The sequence below is a fragment of the Anser anser genome (genome assembly GCF_964211835.1).
Source record: "Anser anser genome assembly, chromosome: 24".
Lineage (NCBI taxonomy): Eukaryota > Metazoa > Chordata > Aves > Anseriformes > Anatidae > Anser > Anser anser.
The window spans coordinates 7,417,109-7,434,183 of record NC_139745.1 but is presented as its reverse complement, the minus strand read 5'-3'; the positions used below and the strand labels follow the sequence as shown (position 1 = coordinate 7,434,183).

General features: G+C 58.8%; 2 protein-coding genes and 1 long non-coding RNA gene across 6 annotated transcripts; 2 read left to right on the top strand and 1 right to left on the bottom strand.

Moving 5' to 3' along the window:
- Positions 1–74: 74 nt before the first annotated feature.
- On the top strand, positions 75–4,884 carry PPT1 (palmitoyl-protein thioesterase 1). The gene is made up of 9 exons (XM_083809896.1): positions 75–232; positions 323–432; positions 1,219–1,346; positions 1,638–1,708; positions 2,534–2,636; positions 2,713–2,803; positions 3,298–3,396; positions 3,617–3,688; positions 4,153–4,884. Exons 1-9 carry the CDS (start codon positions 133–135, stop codon positions 4,273–4,275), a joined length of 897 nt encoding a protein of 298 aa, XP_083666022.1. The 5' UTR covers positions 75–132; the 3' UTR covers positions 4,276–4,884.
- Positions 2,807–3,133, top strand: LOC310885955. The gene is made up of 2 exons (XR_014575044.1): positions 2,807–2,849; positions 2,952–3,133. It is a non-coding gene; the product is annotated as an uncharacterized lncRNA (long non-coding RNA).
- Positions 4,885–5,064: 180 nt separating the features above from the next.
- On the bottom strand, positions 5,065–16,266 carry CAP1 (cyclase associated actin cytoskeleton regulatory protein 1). Of its 4 annotated transcripts, none has more exons than XM_083809894.1 (13): positions 16,146–16,266; positions 12,802–12,913; positions 12,454–12,554; positions 11,750–11,827; positions 10,100–10,243; positions 9,905–9,990; positions 9,254–9,359; positions 8,969–9,146; positions 8,089–8,276; positions 7,758–7,881; positions 7,573–7,655; positions 6,879–7,022; positions 5,065–6,481 (listed from the first exon to the last, which is right to left on the bottom strand). In XM_083809894.1, exons 2-13 carry the CDS (start codon positions 12,893–12,895, stop codon positions 6,398–6,400), a joined length of 1,410 nt encoding a protein of 469 aa, XP_083666020.1. In that variant the 5' UTR covers positions 12,896–12,913; positions 16,146–16,266; the 3' UTR covers positions 5,065–6,397. The 4 variants fall into 4 exon arrangements, with proteins under 4 accessions (XP_083666020.1, XP_083666018.1, XP_083666019.1 ...); XM_083809892.1 differs by lacking the exon at positions 16,146–16,266 and adding an exon at positions 15,163–15,398; XM_083809893.1 differs by lacking the exon at positions 16,146–16,266 and adding an exon at positions 15,226–15,395.
- Between the last annotated feature and the right edge of the window lie 809 nt (positions 16,267–17,075).

The following is a 17,075-nucleotide window of genomic DNA, read 5'->3' as shown; positions in this document are numbered from 1 at the left end:
CCGCCCACTCACTATAACCACGCCCCGTTCTCCAAAGCCCCGCCCACCGCGGCGGGCCACGCCCCCCTCCTGCTCGGCTCCCGCCCGCCGCCGCGTGACCGGCGCGGCGCGCGTGTCACGTGACCATTCAAGATGGCGGCGCTCCGCGCGGCGGTGCCGCTGCTGCTGTGGCTGGGCCTGGGCCCCGGCCTGGGCCGCGCGGCCCCGCCCGTGGTGCTGTGGCACGGCATGGGTGGGTGGCTGGGCGCGGGGCGGCAGCGGGGCGACTCGCGGGGGGCCGCCGGGCCGTGCCGTGCCGTGACGCTGCGCCGTTGCCTTGCAGGAGACAGCTGCTGCAACCCGCGCAGCATGGGCTACATCCGCGCCGTGCTGCAGCGCCGCCTGCCCGGCACCTACGTGCTGGCCCTGCGCCTCGGCGCCTCGCCCCTGCAGGTAGCGGCGGCCGCGGGGGGGGGGGGGGCTGGGCGCAGGCGTTAACGCGGCCCGGGGTGCCGCGGGGCGCCCCCGGTAGTTGTCGGTAGCTGGTTACCCCCGGTAATTGCTGGTAATTGGTTACCTCCGGTAATTGGTTACCTCAGAGGTAACCGGCCGGACGGGCAGGAGCCAACAGCATCGAGGTAACACCTGTAGGAAAGAGGTGGGGAAAAACAACCCCCTCGTCTGAACTGGGTCAATGTGCGCAGCCACTGCTGGGCGCTGATCGGGACCGTCCCAGGCAGTACGGGACGCAGGGGGACGCCCCGCCGTCCCGGTTAAAGCCTCATCCCGCCGTCCCTTCTGATTCCAGAGGACGCGCTCGCTGTACGGCTTCAGTGCAACAGACACAGGCTGCTCTTTTGTGTTCTTGTCCGTTCTGTGTAGCCCTACGAAATTTCTTCAAATTGTCAGAGTAACGAGCAACGTACGTTATTTTCTGGGACCTGGAAAGGGCAGGTGGAGGTCGATTTGTACATACGTGTATAAAACATACAAAACCTGAAGGAACTGAAATTGGGAAGAAGGCTGGGGAAGCGGCACTGTTCTCTGAGGCAGTTTGGCAGGCAGAGTAGGAAGAAAGCTGCGCTGATGGGAAGCGTCAGAGCCTGAATTTCGTTTCCATCATCTCGTGAAGGTTAAGGTCTCTTTCACAAGTGGAGCTTTTAGTGCTCAGTTTGCAGAAACGAAAATAACGTAAGCCATGGTAAAGGTACCAGTTGTGCTTCCTAATCTGGCTGTCAGGACGTGGAGAACAGCTTCTTCATGAACGCGAACGACCAAGTGAGAGAGGTGTGCAGCCAGCTCGCCAAGGACCCGCACCTGAAAGGAGGCTACAACGCAATCGGCTTCTCCCAAGGGGGGCAGTTCCTGTAAGTTGACATTTCTGTTCCGCTTCCAGTGATTTTTTTGGGGGGTTGATTTTGATTTTAAATTCTCCTGAAGTACAAAGCAGATGTAAACAGACAAATCCCTTCCTAAAGGTGGGAGCACTCCAAATGAGGCGAGACTCCAGAAGGAGACCCCAGTCTCCTCTCCCAGCACGGCGCGATTCTCTAGGCAAACATCACCCGGGTGCCTGAGCCCACGCTGCAGCAAGCTGAGCAGCGTTCGTGGCCGGGGTGCTCGCGGCGCTAACTCAGCTCCTCCTCCTTTCTCCACAGGAGGGCGGTAGCCCAGAGGTGTCCTTCTCCTCCCATGTTCAATCTGATCTCCGTTGGGGGGCAGCACCAAGGTAGCGTCCTCTTACCCTGTCTGGTGGAGGGTGGGGGGCTCTTGTCGGCAGGAGGAGGGAGGTTTTTGACCTCTTCCTGAAAAACAGCAGGCTTCTCCGGAATCAAGCTGTCCCTTTGTTCTCTAAACACGGTGGCCTGCTTTGGCTCAGTTGTTACCTTCTGGCTTGACTGGCACTGAGAAGGGACGTGTGTAAGTAGAAGACTTCTCAGGAGAGCTCTTACGTACCTTGGAAGCACCTGGGATGAGTTGTTTCTGGAGAAGAAGCGTCTGAGTACACAGCGAAGCCTTTGTGACACTAAACCTTCTGGGTCACGGGGTGTTTTAAAATTGGCACGTGAAAGGCTGAAGCCCCAAGGAAAGAGAGGTGCTCTTTGCAGTAGACCGAAGAGGCCCTATGAAGCATAATTTAGGGAGCGTACAGCTAAGGGCAGCTGGCAATAGGTTTCAGATGGTCTACCCCAGGAAGTTCCGTGGCCTGGGTCTAATTCTTTCTAGTGTCGGGGGGGGGGGGGGGAGGGAATTGCAGGGAACCAGCCTGAGACCTCCAGGGAGCGCGTGAGGCGAGCTGGAGAACGTTCTGCTCGCCTGCATGCCCCCATCCTCCAGAGCAATAACCTCAGCTCAAGAAGATCGTCCACTACCTTTGTGTTGGTTAGTGCCCGGGGCAGGAGGGCTGCCTAACGAGATTGGGGAATTAACGGCCTCCTGATCCCCGGGTAATTCCTGCCACCCCTCCGTAAGAGGCTGGTTCTTTACCAGCCGGAGGGATTAAGGGATTGCAGCTTGGCTCACCGGGTTGTTACATGATGGCTCCATCCCCCAGGCGTGTACGGCTTTCCGCGCTGCCCTGGGGAGAGCTCCCATATCTGTGACTGGATCCGAAAGACTCTGGATCTGGGCGCCTACACGCAAGCTGTTCAAGAGCAGTGAGTACACTCGTCAGGCTGCAGAGGCGTGAGAAGCTGCGGGTTTCTGGCCTGATCTCTGGTTTCTCTTCTCCAGTTTGGTGCAAGCAGAGTATTGGCACGATCCTTTGAGGGAGGAGGACTACAGGAAGAACAGCATCTTCCTGGCCGACATAAACCAGGAGAGGGTACGGAGCTGGCCGGTGCATAAATCCCAGCAGGACAGCAGCAGCAGTGAGCTCCTTTGCGTTCTCCATGGCAGTACCTTTGCTGGAGTTCAAAGGGAGCATTTTTTGCCCTGCACCCCAGGAGCGTACGAAATGTTTGCCCTGGCAGATTTGTGATGGAGGCTTGGCCACGCCAGAGCAGCTCCTGTGTCCCTGTGCCCTGTGGAAGGACGCGCCAAGTGCTTGGCCCTCCCATCACCTTTCCCCTGGCGACTCCTCTCCCTGCCCCGGAAGGCAGCAGAGGACTGGCCCCTTTGTACAGCCTGGAGAGGAGGCTGAATGCCACGAGCACAGCGAAGGCAGAGCACAGGAAAGCACCTTCCTGCCTCCGAGGCTGGTGCAGGCCGGGGCTTCCTTCGCTGGTGCAGCGCGAGTTGGAGCGGGCAGTCTCCCAGCCGCCGTCCCTCCTGGTGGCCGTTCCGTGACCGGGGTCTTTCTGTGTTGCTTTCACCCAGGGCATCAATGAGACGTACAAGAAAAACCTGATGGCTTTGAAAAAGTTTGTGATGGTGAAATTTCTCAACGACACGATGGTTGACCCTCCGATCTCTGAGGTGAGGCAGGCAGGGCAGGTGCTGCTTTCAGGCGGTGTTTTGGGTCTTGCTTGCTCAGTTGTGGTTTGTCCTTCGGTGGCAGAGCTTTTCTGAGGAGCAGGCTGAGCGCGGAGGCGTGCTGTTGTGCCGCCTGCAGCAGCACGTCTCCGGAATCGGTCAGTAAGTCCGTCTGCCTTCTGGGAGCCCTTCGGTAACTGTTCCCTTGTGTTTCCTCTGGCAGTGGTTTGGGTATTACAAAAGCGGCCAAGCCAAGGAGACGGTTCCACTGAGGGAGACCCCGCTGTACACAGAGGTACGTTCTGCTGGGGGCTGAGGGGGCTCTGCAGTTCCCACTCAATTCCATAAGCACGGTGTCCCCAGGGCCTTCAGGAGCTCTGAAACCCCCAGTCCTGCTCCACTCACATCTCCGCTGATCCTGGGGCACGGCCTCCCCTTGCCAGGAGCTGTTTCCCTCCAGGCTGGTCCCTGGCAGTGGGACGTTACGGTGGTGGTTTCACGCCTGGCTCACAATCCTTTTCCACATGTGTTTAATGAACTTTGATTTACAACAAGGCTTGAAAAAGAAGCAGAAGTGACTTTTTCCTCTCTATGAGGAGAAACTTTGATTAAGCTCAGAGGTGGAAGCTGCTCTAGCCCGCCAGCCCCTTGTGCCGCAGCCGCGGTCTGTGACCAGCAGCACTGCTCTCGGGTGGGCTCCCCAGCTGTCACCGGGCTGCAGCAGCCCTCGGGATGCTCTCAGCACACTTCTCTTTTCAGGACCGCCTCGGGCTGCAGGAGATGGACAAAGCAGGAAAGCTGGTGTTCCTGGGGGTGGAAGGGGATCACCTGCAGTTCTCAGAGGAGTGGTTCTGTACCACCATCCTCCCCTTCCTCCAGTGAGGCACCCTGGGGGGGCTTCCTGTAGTTAATGCAGCTGCTACTGTGCAAGAGTGCTTCGTGTACAAGCCTGCAGGGAAGCTGGGGAAGGGGTGGGGTGGGGGGGGAAATTAATCTCAGTGCTTCTACAGGGTGCAGCGGTAGCACCTGCTGCACTGCAACAAGAGACAGCTGTGACCACGCTCCGACAGGGGTGGGCTGAGCCCTGCACTGCCGCTGAAGCACTCCGTCCCCCTGCTGGGCTCAGAGCGGTGGTTGTGCTGGGCAGTCGGTGACGGTGAAATAACTGAGCTGCTTGAGAGGTTTAAGTCACACTCAGCCCCCGTTGCCTGTTCCTCTCCAGAAGCACTGGCAGCATTAACCAAAATCACTAGTGCAGGAACACAGCGTCTCCTAAGGGGATAAGCGAATAGACTTAGCGTGGCCATATGCAGGGGAGAGAGTAGTCTTGCCGTCAGGCTGGGGAAAGAGACCGCATTTAGGAGGTTCTGGGGAAAAGGGTGTTTTAAATTAAGTGGGTATTAACAGCTTGAACCATTTTCAACTAATGGCTTGTTTTATGCACTTTTGTACAACTGAAATCAATAAAGACCTTTACATCTAACCACCTAACACAACAGAGGTGCAATTTGACAACTACTGCTCAGTTGATTCAAAGAGAGCTGAGGAAAGGCTGGGCTCCCCCCGGGGGAGGTCATCTTCAGAGCAACCTAGGCAGGGCCAGGCAGCACGGGGCATCCTGTCCCCCCGGAGTTCTCTTGTGCCTCCAAGAAGAGCAAACAGGAGACGCTGTAATGAGCAAGTTGGCATTAACTTTATTCTATCTTCTGTATAATCTTAAGTACATAAGAAAGGTTTTTATTTTTCACAAGCCTCAGGAGAAGACAAGTACAAGTCACAGGACAGTCTTAAAATAAAAAAATTGCATATTTTTTTGTAAGTTTTGTCCTAGAGAAAAAGAACATTGACACTTTACCGAGGAAATGCATTTACGATATGCTTATGCCACCCGAGGCATTGGAAAAATGAAGGTCAAAGCACGTGCAGCTCCCTTTACGGGTCAATACAGTACTGAGGTGTAGATCCATCACTCTGCTCCAGGGCCCTGGAACAGAGGCTGCAAGCTTCCACCAATGTAAAGAGCCAAGCAAGGGGGAAGGGGAGGTCGAGGAGATTCACGCAATGGTGACTGATTGCAGATGAGGAAGAGAGTGATGAACCAACTTGATCCAACCTGGGTATCAATAATACTGCACTACTGACCTGGAATGAAGGAGACCCTTCCCCTGCAGGAGGGGACAGGTTCAGAACCGTCCTGGAGCACTGAACCTGAGTTCAGCTGCTCCGAGCAGGAAGCCCTGGGGTAAAGGTTCCCTTGAGAGGATGGAGGGCTCATGGGAAGAGGTTAGAGCTCAGCTCCAAGCTACCAGCCAGACTGCCGGGGGGGGAAACTGCAGCGACTCCACCGCAGTCTTCCTGTGGCACGGGTTAATAAAAAGCCTCCTGTCATGGCACAGTCAGAAACGCACTGAGCTAGTAGGAATGATGAAAGGAAAATCAAGGTAGAATGCTATGGCCCAAGTCCTCAGCCTTTGGTCCAACAAAGCCATTCCCATGTCCTGTAATGCCACTGATTAGTACGTAGGGCTGGAATAAGCAGCTCCCAGGAACTTCAGACATTTGCAATGGCAACTGTGTGCTTCTGGACCCCAACAGACAACAGTATTTGTTAAAAAGGGGACAACACTCCTCTCTCACGTGAACAGTTTGCTTAAAGGCAATACAAAAATTAAAACAAAACCCGAACAACACTCTGAAAGCCAACCGCCAGTACTGGCTGTGAAGTTCACCCAAAATCTGACACGATCAATTGGTGCAGTTAGATCAGACAAGGGGAGGGGGAAAAAATACACCTTCCTGCTAATAGATGTGGACAATAACTGACCCGCCACCTATACCACATCCCAGCCAGAGGTATTTCAGTGACGGCAGGTAGCTGTGTCTCTCGGGTAGAAGAGAAGCAGTTTGAGAGCAGAAAGGTACAAGAAATCTAAGAGAATCATCTGAAAGCAGATTTGTCCCACAGCAGGGCCAGGGGAGGGCGTGAGCCTTGGAGCTGTTCTGCTTAGCCAGCAATTTCCGTCACAGTGGTAACCAGCTTCTGACCGTTCCACACCGTCTTGAACTGTTCTGGGACAGGGAATTCAGTCTGGAGGGTAAAAACAGAAATCTGTGGTCATACATCTCCATTTGCGACTGAAACTAGTAGCTACTATCACTGCTTTAGGCACTTGTTTTCTTAAGTCTCCGGTACGTCCCCTCCGGCACCAACAAACGCTTCCTGTTCTGCCCCCCAGAGATCTTGAGGAAGAGGAAACTCTCACCAGACAGCAAGCGTCTCAGTGTACAGACAGACAACTTGATTTGCCGATTTTAGCCTCCAATCATCATTCACAACCCCCGAGTCTAGGATTAAAATGGCGAGTCTAGAATTGTACCTCCAGACCTCACTGTGACTGTGATATTCCCTGCGGGTCTCAAAATCAGAATCACGCCTTCCCCCTCCTCTTGCAGACCTCCACACCGAGCGCAAAAATAACACTTACAAAGTCACCGCCCTCTGTGGGAATAAGGACATTCATCTCCGATGACTTGGCACTGACGATTTCGCAGTCTAGGGAGTTCTTGCTCAGGTACACGTGGCAGCCGTCTGTTTTGTTGATGGAGATTGTTGGCACTTTACCCATTACCTAGCCGCGAACAAAGCAGCAGTTAGAGGAGCATCAGCGGGAAGTGGGCAGCCACATTTTTCTTTTTGCACTGGTTTTTAAGGCAAGAGGTCTGACTCCAGTTCCCCACCACAGTCACACTGAACTCAAGTACTCACACTTCTGGCAAGAATCCAGGGTTATTTCTTGATTTGGTCTTTTAAGAACAAAACCAAAGGAAAGGCTGGGCAAGCTGCCCATCCCAAATCAGACACCAAAACTGGAATCAGAATACATTCATTCTCCTGCTCGCCTCCTACTTTGGCAGCCGGATCCTGCTGCCTGCCTCACAGAGACTGATCTTTTATTTAGATCCCTGAAGCAGCTCACTGAGACAAATTTCAGCCCTCTTCCCGAGGGCCGGGCAGGCTCAGCTGCAGAGCAGTAGGACAGAAGGCGTTTCATGAGCCTTCTCCACAGGTGCGTATTCCCGTTCTGGAAACTCAGCTACTGAGAGCAGCAGATGCTACCGGAGCCCTGTTGTGCAGTGCAGCATCACACCCCAGGCAGAGAGCAGGACGCAGACGCTCACCTGAACTTTAACGTCCCTGCTGTTTATGATCTCTACGATGCCCACCACGTCGTCAAACACCAGACCTAGCTTCTTACAGTTATCTGCAAAGACAAGACAGAGCAACTCACAAAAAGGTTGTGGAGATTCAGCCTTCTGCAAACAGACCAGCACGCAGAAGCAGTTTTCAGGGTTGCTCTACTTACCAAGGGTGATGGAGTTGATCTTGCCTTTGATTTGGAGTGTACTATTTGTGCACTTGAAAACGTAAGCTACTTGCTTCAGTTCTGTATCGCTGATTACCAGGTTAGTGGCATTCTCCTGGTTTTCCTGAAAAGGAGAGGAAAACGCGCTTTATTTTTAGAACAGAGACCAATTCATCCATAAGCACAGCAGGGTAGTGGAGCCCCTTTAAAAGGGAATTAATTGCATGCAGCACCGGGCTAATGGATCTTACAAGAAAGGTCTTGTGGAGACCCCTTCCCTGCTGTAAGCTCCCATCCCTCCAACCCACACATACTGATGCCAGGCACTCACCACTCTCCACTTTTTGCCCTCTAATTCTAGTATTGCAGGTTGCTTTGGAGAGGTTTTTTGGGAAGGATTAGCACTACAGGCTGGTTTGGGAGCAGTGAAAGGTTTGGGTCCACTTCTTATAGGACCTCCTTGGTTCTTCAGTGCTGGGTTCTTGTGGGTCTTCATGTCATCTGAAACATGTCTTAAGCCTGCAAAAGAAATCAAGCCTGAGCTCCAGCTCTCCACTGACAGCGCAGGTTCCCAAACACCAGACATCAGTAATCAGCATGATGACGTTTCTCAGAATGCAGATAAATTCTTGAGTTTGGGCCTAAACTGAGCCCAGCCACGAGTGACAAGTCAAAGAGGGAGCCAGAAACACTGAAGCAGCGTTCATGAGGACGTTCGGTGGAACCAGAAGGCCCCCTCCTGCTGTTCCACTCCGCAGCTGGAAGGAGCCTTGAGCCAAGCAGCTCACCTTTGTGCCACATCTGTCCTGGTCCGCCAGCCAGGGGGGGATGTTTGTGCAGATATGAGTAGGTGTGAAACTGCACCTTTGGTACTTGAGGCAGGACAGGTATGCAACCGAAGAGCCCCCCGCCCTCCATCCTAAAGAGCAATTAATCTCTTGCCCCCCTCGACAGAGGAGGCTGAGAACACCAACTCAGACGGGCTCCCTTTGTCCTTGCGAATTGCCTCAGGGCTGCTCCTGGCTCCCAGCCTCACGCTCAGACCAGACGGTCTTTTGTTTGTGAGCCTACTTCCCAGAAGCAGGGATGTTCAGGGACAGCAGCAAAACAAGGATCCGAAACGCCAGCCTGGTCGGACCCGCAGCACAGCGGCATTCTCCTCGTGGCTGCCCTGCCCTGCCCTGCCCTGCCCTGCCCGCCGCGCCACTCACCAGACGTGATGCCTTCCCCCCGGTTGATCTGGGCGAAGAGCGCCGAGCGGGAGGCAGAGTCGTCGCTGCTGGAGCCCGTGGGGGCAGGAGCAGGAGGGGGAGGAGGGCCCGGGGGGGGCGGTGCAGCCCCTGCGGGGGGAGCGGATGGCGCTTTAGCCCCTTCTGTTGCTACAGGACCCTGTAAGAGGCCAGCAAGAGGAAAGGCCATTGCACAAGCTCCACGTCTGCTGCAATAATCACGCAATACCCGCCCGAGAAGTCCCTGCAGATGCAGCCAGCACTTACTGTTTTGCTCCAGGTCAGCCCCGTGGTGTGATACTCTTTGATATAGGCCTGCAGCTCTGTCCAGATACTCAGGTAAGCTTTCACCCAGTCCACTTGCTTTTTATCTCTAGGATACAAGGAGATCATGAGGAGGCAGCAGGCACATTTACCATCAAAACCCACGGATTATAGAGAGATCTTTACATCCCTCCCTCTCTCGGACTGCGGGCAGGACTCAGCTGGACTAGCACAGCCGTCTCACACCTGAGCACCGAGTTCTAGCTTCAGGATTAATCTTGCACCTGCAGGCAGGGGGCCAGAGGCCTGCTCTGTTCTGTAGCGTATTTTAATTGAGGGGTCTGGTAATCCTAACGAGACCCGTTCCTGAGACAAAGCTCACCGCCCTGGGGAGCAGTTCAGCCACCAGACGATGCTGAGGCAAGAACAGCAATCCACCTGCTACTGGAGATTCCAGCTGCAACACGAACGCAAGGAATCTTAACCCTAAGGATCAGGAGAGAACAGCTGACTGAGGCTTTATAAATACACCCTGCCTTTAAAGCAAGAGGAATGAATTAAAGACCAAGGCAGCTGCGGTCAGATACTGCAGTGAACCCCGTGCACCCCGTTAGCTGTGTTCAGCGATGTCTGTAAGAGAAAAGGTGAACTTACACATCCTTGTACTCCTTAAGGATCCGGTTGGTATAAAACATGGCAGCATCAGTCATTTCTTTTACGTAAGGACCAGGCTTCGGAGCCTAAAGAAGAAAGAACACGTTGGCACGAAGCAGCTGAGGGGGCTGCCTCACCAGGGAGCCAGACTCTTCCCACCCGCCCAAGGAAACCAGCTCCCAGAGCAGTCCTTACCATGGCCACCCAGCCCAGGGCTGGGATGCTCTCGCTGACTGCCGATAAGTGATTGAACAGTTTGCTACCACGGTTCTTCTCCCTGAAATTCTGCACCACTTGGATTTGCTCCGAAATCGGTTTCAGAAGTGCCGAGAACACATTCTGCACAACAAGGGGGACAACAATTAAGAACATCAGTGCTGCTTTGGAGCAGCTGCACGTTCATGGGCGGCCCTGCCGGGATGATGGTCATTCAGAGGAAGACTCCAACTGGCCCAAGTTGCTGCTACAGCTCCTGCCCAGGCCTGGCCCTCCCCAGGAGCCGAGCGTGGTCCCACGGCCCAGCTCCTCCAGGGCTGAAGTCATAGCTCCCAGCTGGGTTGGTACTATGGGAGTACGCCAAGAACTGTGACTCATGTGCGATCCAAGAAACACTGACAAAGCTCGTTAGTAACAAGGACAGAAATAGCATTTGCCTTCCCTGTATTCTTTTGTTCTAAGACAGTTTGTCAAATTTCTCCTCTCCTTCATAAACCCTTAGGGCAGGGGGGTGCTACGCAGGCAGTTTGAGACCCACAGCCTGCGTTACACTCAGAGTCACAGGAGAGTCTCAACAAACCTATCAAGCTGGACTTCAGGATCCAAATTACTTCTCAAGTCGATCCAAGCCTTTAATACTTGAACGATAAGAATTGTTTATGTGCTGTTCACTCAGAATGATGAATGCAAGTGCTTAGAAGTCTTCCAAGGGCAAACAACTATGCATTTCCAGAGATGCCTTTTAAGCAACTTTTCTTTCCTTTAAGATCAGGAAGTGTCCTTGCGGTGGCAGCAGTGAGGGACAAATTTGGGCAAAACTTGCTTTTCAAGCTTTGACTTCCTTTTTGCTATCCGTCGTGCTGTTCACATGAAAACACAGAGGTCCCAAGGACCACTGGCCAGGCTACGCTTTAAGAAGCTCCAGCCTAGCACCACCATCAAGTAACCAAGAAGCCATGAGTGAGCCAGACAATAACTACAAAGAAAAGCAAGGTGGGATCCTGCTGCTCATGGAGAAACAGTTCCCAGCAGGGAAAAGCCGACGCACGCAGAATCAGAGTCTCAGTCACACATCCTGCTGAGGTGGCAGCCTAGGGCACAGCGTTAAATTACTTGCTGAGGACAAATCAGTCCTAGAAGTCTGCCTATTGTTCAGACACCACTCAAGAGAGACAGGCGTCTGTTCTGCCTTAGGAGCTTCATGCCTGAAGGTCTGTGAGTGCCACAGAACGAGAAGCACACTACACAGGCTCCTGTCTGCTTTGCATCTTAGGGAGCAGCGATTGCGCAGCGCTGGTGCCAGGAGGAACGTGAGAGGGACAGAAGCTGCGAGATGATGTTCACAAGCTGCTCTGACAGACACAGAGCGCTCGTGCTTTAATGGCTGGGAAATGCCAGTTCTGCAGCTCTGAGAACCAGCCTCTGGAATCCTGCCCAGCATTGGGCGAGCACCCACAGCGGTTCACACCTTCAGCAAGTGCCGCCGCACGGATCCAAGCATCTCCAGTCCTCCTCTGGTTCCTCTTTTGGAGCAACCGGAACGTCCCAGATTACCCTCAAACTGCAGCCATGCCCCGCTCCCAGGTAGGGGCACCCAGGTTCCCTGACGAGGTCATTTCCCAGACTTACCTCTGCTGGCTGCTGATGCTGCGATGCCATCACCAGCACAGACCTCTCGCTCACCAAGCCTGCGTGAACCATCTCAGCCTGAGAACAAAGAGAAACGTGACAGAGCTTCCCTCGTACCCAGCCTAACACCAACAGTCTTTCGAGCTCCTGCTGCCCCTCGCTCCTCGACCACAAGGAAGCAGTTGTGCCAATCCCAAGCCCTGGGAAGCCCGCTGGGCAGATAACGTTAGCTACCTAGGGGTGCAAAGAGCTGCCACAATTATCTCCCCACACACAGATCACGTTGCTAGGCCAGATCGTCCTTCTGGCCTCCGGATTTCTGGTAGCGAAGGCACGTCTGATCTGTGTTCCAGTCTGACAGCAGCACATCTTGGAGACACCTCTCCTCAGGGAGCGCTAACGGGAATGCAGCAGCTGTGGCTGGGCAGCGCACAGGCCGCCCACGAGCACGCGCCAAAGTCTGTAAGGAGAGAGCTGGGTGCCCGACTCCCAGAGATCTCAGAGGGAGGCGATTCACGGCGTGCACGGGTGGCAATCTGCTGGAGGTTATCTGGGCATCTGTCCCAAATCCTTGCGGGTTATTAACATCCGAATCCTTACGCATTAACATCCAACAACACAGCGCTAAAGGAAAACCCGGCCCTGAACAGCCCCGGGGGACAAGCAGCTGTTCGGGATGGAGGAAGAAGAAAGCGATTCCTTACGTGCTTCTGCACATCCCCGCCAACTTCTTTGCTGATCTTCATGTACTCAGCCACCGGGCCGGCCAGAAGGGCATCGAATGCCTGCACGTACTGAGCCACTCCTGCAGGGAAGGACGCAGGGTGTGGGCACCACCGCCATGCCCCCCGAGGGGGGCAGCGGGCACCCCGACGTGCAGTAAGCGCAGGCAGGGGAAGCGCTGCACCCGCAGGAAGTTCTCCTCTCAGCCAGCGCGCGAGTGCAGCGGGGCTGCGGTTGCTATCTCCTGCCAAACTCGCTTCCCCTGCGCACGGGCAGCCCCTGCAGCAGCCCCGCAGAGCCTGCCGGGTGCTGGGCCCGCGGCGCCTTACCCTTGGAGGAGCCATCCCCACACATGCCGGGGCCTTGGCACACCGTCTCCAGGCGCTCCACAGCCTTCTCCAGCCGCTCCACCAGCCTCTCCATGTCCGCTCCGTCCACGACCTGCACACACACAACGCATTCGCGTCTTCCGGCAGCAGGAGAACCGCGTGCCAAGCGTTGGAGCGTTGGTCAGCTGTCCGGTACCAGCCCTCCCAGCTCCAGAAGAGATTCTCCCTGGCCCTGAGCCCCGGTGACGTACCCTGGCGCTGGCAGGGCTGTTTGGATACGAGCAGCCATGCACACGGCTGTTTTATATCGCCACAGGCGCTCTTTAAAGGCCACATCCTCTCTGTCCCGCCGCACGGCTCGTTACCCTTATAAGGATGTCAGAGCTCACATCTCCCAGCCTCCTGTTGACACTGCTCAGTAAAACAAAGGTCTGCACCGCGCCTCGCCGCAGCTGCTCACTGGCCAAAGTCCCGTTTATGACTGTGCAGCAAATCAAACGCGAGCGCTCCGCTGGGAGGAGCCCGGGGCTCTGCAGGGCCGGAGCGGTTTCATTCTGCAAAGGCGCCCGCGGGGACCTCCCGGAGCCCCGAACGCCTCCACGGGGCGTTTGCAGCCCCGGCACCGCTGCGAGGCACCTGGCACGCACCGCGACAGGCTGCCCCCGCAGCGACGCGCCCTGCTCGGACTCCCCGCCACCGGCTTTGGGATCTGAACCGCCCCGGAAAGCTGCTTCGGCACGAGTCATTTGAAGCTTCTCATCTGGACGAGTCTTGAGCACAACAGAAACTTCCCATTTAGTCCCGCTGCAGACCCAGCGCCGAGGAGCGTGACGGGTCACCCTCTGAGCACACTAACGCCCCGGGAACGCAGGGAGGGAACAGCAGCTCACCAACTGCATCCTATCTTATCGCCACCCGTCGCGATTAGGGCCTGAGCCCGGCCTCCTCCCCGCTGCAGCAGCCTGCCAAAGCTCAGAGCCCTGCCCGAAGGAGACGAGAAGGCTCTTCCCAGCGCGCCCCAAAGGGCGGGCAGGGTTTATGCCTGCCCTCACGAGCTGAGAGCAGCTCTCCCTCAGAAGCTGAGCCCGCAGCTCTCACTGCTGCTTGGCTTCCGCTCCCAAGCCCCCTCAGCCCTGCCCCACAGCCCGCGTTTTCGCCCGGCTTCCCGAGGACGCGGGGCAGGCCGGCGTTAGGCACGAGCAGCACTGGCGGCACCGCACAAACGCAGCCGTTCCCAGCCCGGCCTGCCCACGCCAGCGGCGAGGCTCCGGGGGGAAGGCGGCGGTTTCCTGCCCTGCTCTGCGGAGCCGGGCAGCGGTGGCTGGGCTGGGCGGCTTCCAGATGCTGCGAGTTCAGAGGGGCTGAACCTGTGGGCGGTCGCCCGCATAATCAGCAGCAACGAATGCCTCTTTTTTTTTTTTTTTTTTTACTCCACACAGTGCAGAAACCTTGACCACAGGATCGTCAGCGCTCTGCTGCAGCCAGGGATGCATCCAGAACGGGACTCACGTCCACACATGGGAGCGCAGCCAAGAGCGGGGCTCTACCCCCCCGCCCTGCGCTCACTAAAGGAAGCGTTTTGTCCCCAAAAAGCCACCCGTTGGGGAAGCTCTCGCGTGCCCCGGGAGCGCAGCAGGACACCGGGCGGTCCCCAGGCGCATGGGGATGGAGAGCGGGCCCGCGGGGCGCACAAAGCTGCTGTTGTGCTCCGCTGATCCCCACCGCGTCCCGCGCCAGGCTCTAATCTGATCAGCCCCGGTACTGGCCTCCCGCTGCACGCCGGGCGGGGATTACCGACCAGAAAGCCCCGCCAGAGAGCGGCTCCCCGGAGCAGCGAGGCAGGCCGCTGTGAGAACAGCCCCGGGCCTGGCTGCGGGATCGAAGCCTTTAAAAGAGGAAGCGTTCCTCCAGACCCAGGCTCCTTCCCCCCCCCCCCCCCAACCCCCCGCGTCCTTCCTGGGCCTCTGGGGGGGGTTTCCCTGGCGGAAGCTGTGAGCCCACGGCCGGGTAAGCCTGCCACTGCCCGGGGAATTCGGTTCAATTTAACGGGCAACACCAGGACGACGTGACGGGTAAGCCATTTGGTAAATCGGCAACAGAGGCAGGGCTACGTGCAGGCAATGTCGGGTCCTGCAGCAGGCAGCTAAACCCAGCCCCTCCTCACCAAACCCTGACTCACCCTTCCTGCGCTCTTTGCTCTGCTCACGCAGCTCTTTCTACCTACAAACCCAGCCCGGACGAAATAAAGAGGTCTTCTGTAGGTGTCCAGGCGAGAGCCTCGCTAACGCTGCCAGCCTGAGTCTGCAACCCAGAGACTAACGCTGAGCAAAAAAAAAAACACAAAGTGTGCTCGGGCAGTACCTGGGCAGCGTTTTGTCCACCCAACACCTCAAATGCAGAGTGATCTGTCAGCAAGAACCTAACCTCACGGGCCTCGGTGGTGTGCACGCGGCAGGATCTCGTTTGCATCCCCCGCAGAGGAAGCCGCGGCACACAGCTCGCCTCCGAGGCCTCCGAGTTCCGCATTCTCAGGGGGGAGAAGAGGAGGGGGCCGCAGGAAGGCCTTCGGGCCGTGCAGCAGGGCCGCGGCCCCCGGCAGCAGCGTGCCGTTGGCACGGAGCCCTCCCCTCGGGACGCGAGGCAGGATTTAAAGCTGGCTCCCGTTTAAGTCCCGCCGAACGCCCGTTCCCAGCGGCAGCGGCAGGCTCGCAGCAGACGCCCCCCACACAGCGAGCACCCTGCCCGCTGCCCCGCACCTCCCCCGGGCCGGGCAGCAGCTGCGGACACCCCGTGCGGCAGCGGGCTCCCAGCCGGCCGCTCTGCACGGGTCGGGGCAGCGGGGGGGGGGGGGGGGCAGTTGGTGCTGCCGGTAGAGGCACGGACGGCCCCGGGCACGGGCTCGCAGGAGGCCGGCCCCAGAGCAGAGCAGCGGCGAGCCCCCAGGGAAGGGGCCCGTTAAATTCGCCCGGTGCAGCCCCGGAGCCGAGCCGGGCCCCGGGGCTGCCGCTGCCGCCCGCACCGACCCCGTCCGGCCCCGAGGGGCGGCCCCCGGCGGCTCCGTCCCCCGGCACCCCCCTGCCGCCGGCCGGCTCCCCGCGGAGGGCGCTGCCGGAGGCGAGGCGGGACCCAGCCGCCGACCCCGGCCCCGGGACCAGGAGGGGCCGCGCCGAGCCCCGGCGGCCGCAGCCCGGAGCCCCCCGGGCCCCGCCGCCCCCCGGCCCAGGGACCCGCCCTGCTCCGCGCCCGCCGCCGAGGGCTGCCCGGGGCCCTGCGCGCGGCCGCCCTGGGCCGGACCCCGCGGCCGGGCCCCCCCCGCTCCGCCCCACCCTGCCCCCCCCGCTCACCTCCCGCCGCTGCCGCTCCGCCGCCGCCGCCCAGCACCCCCCAACGCCCCGCCGCTTCCGGCCCCCGCCCCGCGCGCCGGAAGTGCGCACGGCCCGGCGCGGCGCGAGCGGAGGGGCGGGGCCTCGGCGGTCCGCGCCTTGTGATTGGCGGGTGGGTGGCGAGGGGCGTGGCCGGGGCGGGGATTCGATTTGGGGGCGTGACCTCGGTTTTAGGGGCGTGGCCTCGGTTTTGGGGGCGGGGCCTCGGGGCGGCGGCGGCGGCAGGGCCCGGCCCGGCCCGCGGGGGGCGCTCGCGGCCGCCTCCCGCCGCCGGCCCCGCTCACGGCCGGCCCCGAGCCCTGCCCCGGCCCCGGCGGGCACTGCCCGAGGCCCGTCCCGCGCCCGGTGCGAGCGGCCGGGGGACACGGGCACGGTGACCCCGGGAGGCCGCACCGGCACCGCCCGCGCCCCGTCCCGTCTCCGCCTGCGGCTCCGTAGCCCCGCCGAGGCCCCGCCGCGGCCGCCCTGTGCCCGGTTCTGTGCCCGCAGCCCGGATCGCGCCCGCCCGCCCGTCGGCCGCCCCCTCCCGAGCCCGGTGCCCCGCGCCCAGCCCGGCAGCACGGTGCCGCCCAGCCCCCGGAGCCCCCCGGGGGTCCCAGCGCTGCCCACCCGGGGCTCGGGGGTGGGGCTCGCAGCCGGCCCGGAGGCCCCGGGGGAGGCACGGGGCGTGTGGACAACCCCTGCCAAACCCCATCGGTCCCCCCGGTGCGGCGGGGAGCGGCTCCGGCCCGTGCCCACCCCCGGTTCCATCCATTTCTGCACCCGCTGCGTGGAGCTGCTGCCCCCCAGCCACCTCCGGCCTCCTCCTCTGATTTCCCGGAGCCACCGTACACCAGCCCCGGGGCACGGCTCACGCGGCCGGCACCGGGCACAGCCACGACGGCCACAGGG

Coding starts and splice junctions, on each gene's coding strand:
- PPT1 (XM_083809896.1), top strand. CDS start 133: ATGGCGGCGCTCCGCGCGGCGGTGCCGCTGCTGCTGTGGCTGGGCCTG. Junction 1,709..2,533: donor CGTTGGGGGGCAGCACCAAG/GTAGCGTCCTCT, acceptor TCCATCCCCCAG/GCGTGTACGGCTTTCCGCGC. Junction 3,689..4,152: donor AGACCCCGCTGTACACAGAG/GTACGTTCTGCT, acceptor TTCTCTTTTCAG/GACCGCCTCGGGCTGCAGGA.
- CAP1 (XM_083809892.1), bottom strand. CDS start 15,327: ATGCGGAACTCGGAGGCCTCGGAGGCGAGCTGTGTGCCGCGGCTTCCT. Junction 12,914..15,162: donor GTGGACAAAACGCTGCCCAG/GTACTGCCCGAG, acceptor GTGTGTGTGCAG/GTCGTGGACGGAGCGGACAT. Junction 7,882..8,088: donor AGGGCAAAAAGTGGAGAGTG/GTGAGTGCCTGG, acceptor TCTCCTTTTCAG/GAAAACCAGGAGAATGCCAC.